Source organism: Xiphophorus maculatus, chromosome 24 (assembly GCF_002775205.1).
Source record: "Xiphophorus maculatus strain JP 163 A chromosome 24, X_maculatus-5.0-male, whole genome shotgun sequence".
Taxonomy (NCBI): domain Eukaryota; kingdom Metazoa; phylum Chordata; class Actinopteri; order Cyprinodontiformes; family Poeciliidae; genus Xiphophorus; species Xiphophorus maculatus.
The window spans coordinates 6890943-6898275 of record NC_036466.1 but is presented as its reverse complement, the minus strand read 5'-3'; the positions used below and the strand labels follow the sequence as shown (position 1 = coordinate 6898275).

Sequence of the window (7333 nt, the reverse complement as noted above, 5' to 3'; positions counted from 1 at the left end):
CGCGGTGTAAACTCAGCAGGGGGGTTGTGAGCAAACGGTGGGAGGGAAGGTGGGGGATAAAACCCTTCAGTCTGCCGGAGGTGTGGGGTCGGGAAAGGCGTCCACGCGTGGGGGGGAGAACAAACCACGAGCTTCGCTTCACAAAGAGGAAGAGAAGTAGGAGAGAGAGGAAAAAAATCCTAACTTTGACTATACAGCTAGAGTGAAACATGCCAAATGTGTTACTACTTTGAGAGAAGACAAGCGGTTTTGTCCCTATCAACTACTGTCAGCTAGTTAGAAAACAGGACTGCTCACAGCGGGGGGAGATCATGGAAAACCTCTGGAGGAGATGGAGAACGGAGGCGCTTAAATTTCTGAGGAACTCTCTGCTGCTTGGTTTATTCACTGGTAAGTGTTAACTTTTAAGTCAATTTTTTTGTGACGATTTTTTGCCACTTCAATCATTAATTAGGTCCTTCTTGGTGTTATCATCTGACTCGTAAACATCCCTGCTGGGATAAGAAGGAGGGATATTTTCAGCAGCGTGGCACCTTCAAAACTGCAGGAAACTTGAGATCTGGTGGGTTCAGAGGACAAGCTGATGGTGTAGAGAGAGGGAGAGAAAACAGCAGGCCGGGATAGAGAGGAGGGGACTGAAGGACATGGTGCCCCCATTGTCTCCCAGCGTGTGGAGAGACAGGAGCCAGGACCTTCTAGTGGACCACCCAGACAGATGTCCCCAGGAGTCTGCCAGTGGGAAGCGTTTAGGGAGTGTGAGTCACCAACATGAGCAGCTTGGAGCAAATCAGAATAACCTTCCTCTGATTAAAACTTTTAAAAACTGTGACTCATCATAAATGGGCATTTTATTTCCTCTTTTAGTCCACCCCCTCCTCCCAAAAAAACCCCCAGCTTCCTTTCTACTAGTTTTTCCCACCTGTGTTTGAACTTCTGGCTTTTGAAATGTGCATATTTGCCTCCAGGCACGCATTATTCCAGCTTGAGTGATTGCTGAGACAAAGCAGATCCCTGAGCAAAGACGCATGTGTACACACACACACACACACACGCACACACACACACACGGGTGTGCTGCTTGTTTTTTGCACAGTGACGTCCATCCGTGAAGCGAACCCTACAACCTTTCCAATGAAGCATTCATAACCCGTCAACTTCTTGGCATTTTAGATCGCGAGATATCCATATATGGATCCATTCGTTTGATCAACTTTGGTGGCATTCCTGTTCCTGTTGAAGAAAGGCATCCCCACAGCATGATGCTGCCCCCACCGTGGATTAGAGATGAGACCATGACTAGTTGTGCCTATTTTCCCTCCTGAGCTGTAATATCTTCAGCTTCTCCAAAGTTACCATGGTAATTTTTGGCTTGGTCATAGGGCCAGTCCTGAAATTCTGAATCAGACGTCACCAAAATCACAGTTTTTCTTTTTTAAATTACTTTTTAAATCAAACACAGATGCAGTATTGTTTCTTTTCCTAATACTTTTCTGCTTTGTCCTCCACTTTATGTTGCAGTATGTCAAGTTTTGCCTATAGTCCTTTTTTTTTTCTTTCTCTCCAGGCTTTGAGCTCGTGAAATGTCAAAGCAAAGGGTAAATCTGGCTCCCAACAGCGCTCCACATCCATTTCTGATGTCATCATTAGACATGTGTGTCACAGATTAGACTGTCGGCCTCATCCGGCACACCAGCCTACGGCTTTTTATTCAGCAGGTGGGCTACGTGGGCCGCTTTCGCTGCCTCGTTGAGCAATTAAGATAAGCAATTCGTATCCAGTCTTGCTGCTATTTCTTTTTCTTTTCCTGCGGACAATTTTGTGTTATTTGAACAATTTCAGTGAGTGTGTAATGGGTTCTGCTCTGCACAACCAGCCTGCTGAATCGAGCAACGCAAAGATCATGACTCAACTCTATGGAAATAGCCCTAGGCTTTCAAAGGGAAGATTTGCACATTTATTTGTATTTGCAGTCTGAGGATTCAGGAGGAATTTAAAAGGACAGCAACAATGATGGGGCTTTGTGTGGTGGTCTCCATCCAGTGCAACCCCCGTCTGTCCTCATCCCCATCGCTATTATGTCGAGGTGAGCTTTTTTTTATTTACGCGCGAGAAGAGAGTGCTAATAAGAACATGGCCGTGTGTTTGCAGGTGGTAGCGAGGCGCACTGTGAAGGCTGCACAGAGTACTGCTGTGAAGGCTCGCCGCCTTTCTGCTGCTCCTACTACGCCTACGTCGGGGACGTCCTCTCGTAAGCAAACACGCTGAGGAAGTGTCGCTAGTTTGTCTTTTTGTAAACTCATTTGCTTTCTTGCTCTTCTTTTTGGTGAAGGTCTTCAATGAAATGTAACTTACTTTAAAGTTTGTAGTTTGCAGGTAGGACACCTAGTTGAGGTGATTCAAGGTACCCTTGCCAGGAAACCTCTTACATGTCTGTGCATTGAATAGTTTGTGCTTTTAGCCTTTCCTGGACACTCCAAAATGTGAAGTAGGTGCAAACTGTTTCTTCATGCAAAGTGACTGGTCAGAAATTGGTTTTGATTAAAAAATGTAAAAATAAAAGAAGAAATATTTTAATTCGGACACTTTGGATTGTGGATGGATGATTCAAATGAGGGGAAACCAACTGTTCTGCAATTGGAGCAAAAGAGGACAGTCTTGGCTGACTAACTACAAACCTGCTAATGAGCCCTTTTCTATTTTTCCGAGTGCCAGTTCGCAGACTCCTCTTCAGCGAGCGCACATGTTCTTGTCGCACGATTTGCACACACCTCACAGCTGAGTTGGATCAGATGAGGCGGCACATCTCCATGGCAGCACTGGAGAAGTGATGGCAGAGAGGAGGGAGCGTTGATGAAAAGCCCTCGCACGTCCTGATGGTTCATTGCTTGCGTCGTGTGTGTGTGTGTTCCAGAGGCACTGCCATCTCCGGCATAGTGTTCGGCGTGGTGTTTCTGATGGGGGCGGTGGCGGCCCTGTTCCTGTGCGTGTGCATGTGCATGAAGAACGGACGCGGAGCGCGGGTCGGGGTTTTCAGCACCTCCTACATCAACACTGTTACCCAGGGTTACCCAGGTGGGCCGCCGTATTTGACCGAAAGACCCCTGCACCACACCGTAAACAGTTACTGACTTTTTCAAACTCTTTTGAAGCCTGGTTGTTTAGTAAAAAGTGGCACTTTTATGACATTCAAGTACTTTTTTTAAAGGTTAATTTAATGCCAAAAAAGTAGTTAAATGTTTATTACCTGAAAAAGGGTGTAATTATGAAAACCGAGAGTTTGATGTTTACTATTATTGAACAAACATGACAAAGTGCTGTGGTTTAGCACCTTTTACAAGGTATTTAAAAGTATTTTTCAATTATTTTAAGAATAGAAAAACACTGTGCAAAGCATAGAATATCACTTTAAAATCTTTTAAAAATGCTTCAGACTTGAACTCAAAGCCAAAAAGAAACAAACTAGTAAAACATATAACCTTCTTTACACTAGCATAATTCGTGTTTTTTTTAATTTCCTCTACCTGTCACACAATTTCAAACCTTTTGTGTTTAGTTCTTGAGCTGGGCACTATATTTTGCTTGTGTGCCTTTTTGCTGCCATACTTTTTCCTTCCACTGAACTTCCCACTGACATGCTTGGACACATCTCTCGTGGAACACGTTTCTGAAATAAAAAAAGGTCTCGTATAACATTCTGCTTCTCAGAGAAACTGAAGTTTGAGTGTTTTCCCAGCTAAAATCATCCATATAGGCAGAAATACGTGCCTTGTACTTGTGCTGTGTTTTAATTTCTGGAATAAATTAGCTTTTTAAATATATTCCAATGTATTAAAATACAGCAGCATGTAGACTTATACATGAACTTGCTTCTAACTTTACCAGCTGTCTACAGAGGTGGAAATATGAAGCAGCCCAAAGAGTTTAAGGGGTTTTCCTGGAAAAGTGAATTATTGCTATAATTTTTCTTGACTCAATCTCCCCCTACATTTATTAAACTCTGTTGCTTAAAGATATTAGATTTAATATATTTTTTCTTTTAAATAAATGCATGCTATCGTGCAGCAGAGCCGGTGTTCTGTGACACTCCTCGGCCTTTGTGTTGCCATTTTCTCTCCTCTTCCTCATCATTTATTCATAGTGTTTCATTCACAGCTGTCTTTCCCCTTCATGCAACGGTAGCTGAGCTGCTTTTGCCCTGCAGCGCCGATCGCGTTTCACGAAGGCACCGCTTGACCTGATGCAGTATGAATGGTTGTGCAGGAATAGTGATGGAAGTCATTGTGTTTTGACACGGTGGTGTTAGTTCCCTGGTTCAGTTGCTCAAAGATCGCAGCGTGAGCGTCTTAAAGCTGCTATTTGACACCGTAAGAAGAGGCGAGGCGAGTTTATTTCTAGAGTATTTGTACACAGGGATTTAGAGGAAAGTAAGGGAAGAGGGATTAAAAGAACGCATAATGCATAAACAAAATATTTAACATTTATTTACTAGCAAATGTTAAAATGCATATCTAAATTAGATGCTAACCTATGATGACAAATACAATCAAACTTTTTATGTTAAAACTAGCGTAAAGTCATGTTTTTATGATTTTCAAATAGAAATTATCCCTGATGTGGAAACTGGAATCTGACCTATGACCTTTTGAGCCCAGTTGATTTTTAAACATTCTTTATATATATATATATATATATATATATATATATATATATGTATATATATATATATATATATATATATATATATATATATATATATATATATATATATATATATATATATATATATATATATATATATATATTTAATCTTGCATTTTGGGTGATCAAGGAAACTTTCTGGTGATTTATGGGACAAATTCAGTCCCATAACCATGAAGTTTTTCTTAGACTTAGACTTGTACTTTATTGATCCTTTGGGAAGACTCCCTCAGGAAATTGAAGTTACCAGCAGCTCCCAGGCAAAAAACAAAGATAACACACAGTAAGCAAAAGTGCAAAAGAATACAAGATACAAATTAAATTCTAAGGTACACACCAAATGTGAGTAACCAAAACCTTAAATTATGCAAGAAAAACCTTAAATTATGCAAGAAAAACCTTAAATTATGCAAGAAACAAGGAATAAGAATATAGAATATAAGAATATAAGTAAATATAAATACAACACAAAAAATATATAAGAATCTGGTGGATAGATTGACCAGTTGTTAGAAAAATTATCCTCCTGTTCATTTACTCATGAGTTTATTTTACAAGTTATGTTTTCATATTATTCTTTCATATTATTCTTTTTATATTATTACTCTCATATTAGTGATATCGTATTGCACTATGTGGTTTGACCTGATAAGTATGGAGAAAAATACAAAGGGTCATTACTCCTTCCACCCTCTGTCCTGTGTCACCTCCCCCCCCAATGAGGAATTGTACAGTCTGAAGGCATGGGGGACAAAAGAGTTCTTAAATTCTTGGCAAAGTTTGGACTTTATCATTGTCATAAATAAAAAATTTTTTCTCACAATAAGATTTTTTTTTCTTATTATTTTCACTTATTTCGATGGGAGACCAGCTCAGCAAAAACTTCTCACTTTATCTTCCCATCAACTTCTTTCAAAGTGCAATTCTGTAATTCTACCACTAGGTGATGCAAGAGTGTCATTAAAATGTTGTGGGCCTGATTCATGTTAAACCCTGAAGAAACATCAATCTAAATCATGTAGTTTTAACTTTGGGTGGGTTTTTTGTGTTTTTTTTTCTATAACCCAGGTCCTCCACCTCCTTACAGCTACAACTATGAGATGTACCCACCATCATTACGACCCCCACCCTACACCCCAGCCTAGCCTCAACAAGCCAACTACTCTCCGCCGCCTCCTTACCCCGGCTTCACCCGCAAGTGAGTCCTCGCCATGCAGATCGCACGCTGGCTGGACCATAAATGGACACTCGTCGCGTTCGCTTTTCGGGTTCACCAAACTAAAATTGTCAGAATACCACCCCCACCCCTAACGCTCAGCTTTACTGCACTGCCGCTGCTTTGAAGCAGGACCTCTGGTGGGAAGAGAACCATCTGAGAGAAAATGTGGGTCAGGATTGGAAACGCACACATGCCTCATCACGTCTGAAAGACTTAACTTGTTGGCAGCTTAACTGTTCTGACCTGCACTCTCTGCCCCCATTTGTGCACATCAAAGGTACTGGCTACACTTTGATGAAGGTGAAGACCATGTTTTTTCTCTTCCACATCGTCACGAGTGGGAAGGAATTGTCAGCGATAAACTGCAGACAACTTCTTCTCTTCTTTTCCCCCCATTCTTGGAGCTATTTTGCTCCACTTTTATTTGAAACGATGATTATTTTTTATTATATCGGATCTGGAGCTGCTTTGTATTAAACTGAAAGACTTGACTTAATCCATTATAATAAAAATGCTGACTTTAAACCATAGCCAGCTCAAAACTGGACTGTTGTAATATACTGACTTTTTTTGCCGCATTTTAAATAATGCAGGGTATGGGGGGAGATTTAAATTCAAAGTGACTTCACTGTGCTTGAACTGTGAATTGATGGGACTTCATCATTATAAATATCAGGTCAATAACTGTTTCTCTACTGTGTCAGTGCCTGTGTTGTAAATTAAAGATATGTTTTTGAATACAGATGCAGAATCCAGTCTCAAGTTATTCACCTTAATATACTACCCTGTGGTGTGTTTTTGCCTTATTCCCATGTAGATTGACTCTAAAGACACAGTTGAGTAATGAAGCATGGGTTTCCACACTAGATTTCTAATACCTATTAAATAAACGGGTAGGATTTAAGAGGAAAAAATGCATCGGCTTTTAATCTTATGGGAAAAAAATAATACTTAATGTCTTTCTCTTCGGCTCAAACAGCAGCTCTGCGATTGAGAAGGTTTAGTTTTTAAATGTGCAGGCACTTCCTCTCTTTAGATCCATTAAAGGGGGGAAAAAATCACCAAAATGTATAAAGACGGCAAACAAATCGGCTGATATGTCTACGGACCGTAGAGTTATTACTTAGATACATTTTAAACCAGAAATATATGCTCACTTTTAGAGAGTTCTTTTATTTGCCTTATGTGATGTCACAAGAGGCACTGAAGATTTGTTTTGTTGGAGGGTGTATCATGACTGTAGAACAATTGCAGCAACATTGCTAAGCAAAAAGGGGAAAATCTCCATTACATTATGTTTTGTATGTGGTAAATCTCAAATCAGTTGTGTTGACTCGATTGACGAGTAGTACCTTTAAGATATTATTCAAACCTTTATTTTAGTGTGAAAATTAAAAGGTTGAATCAGAGAATTTT

The 7333-nt window shown here is 40.2% G+C and overlaps 1 protein-coding gene across 1 annotated transcript; it reads left to right on the top strand.

Moving 5' to 3' along the window:
• The first annotated feature begins 56 nt into the window (after window positions 1–56).
• cyyr1 (cysteine and tyrosine rich 1) lies at window positions 57–6636 on the top strand. The gene is made up of 4 exons (XM_023329244.1): window positions 57–390; window positions 2149–2248; window positions 2912–3072; window positions 5767–6636. The coding sequence occupies exons 1-4, from the start codon at window positions 312–314 to the stop codon at window positions 5841–5843; spliced, it is 417 nt and encodes a 138-aa protein (XP_023185012.1). The 5' UTR covers window positions 57–311; the 3' UTR covers window positions 5844–6636.
• The last annotated feature ends 697 nt before the right edge of the window (window positions 6637–7333 follow it).

Excerpts from the sequence above, each read along its gene's own strand:
- cyyr1 (XM_023329244.1), top strand. The coding sequence starts at position 312 with ATGGAAAACCTCTGGAGGAGATGGAGAACGGAGGCGCTTAAATTTCTG. Across the intron at positions 391-2,148 it reads GCTGCTTGGTTTATTCACTG|GTGGTAGCGAGGCGCACTGT; the intron begins GTAAGTGTTAAC and ends GTGTGTTTGCAG. Across the intron at positions 3,073-5,766 it reads TGTTACCCAGGGTTACCCAG|GTCCTCCACCTCCTTACAGC; the intron begins GTGGGCCGCCGT and ends TCTATAACCCAG.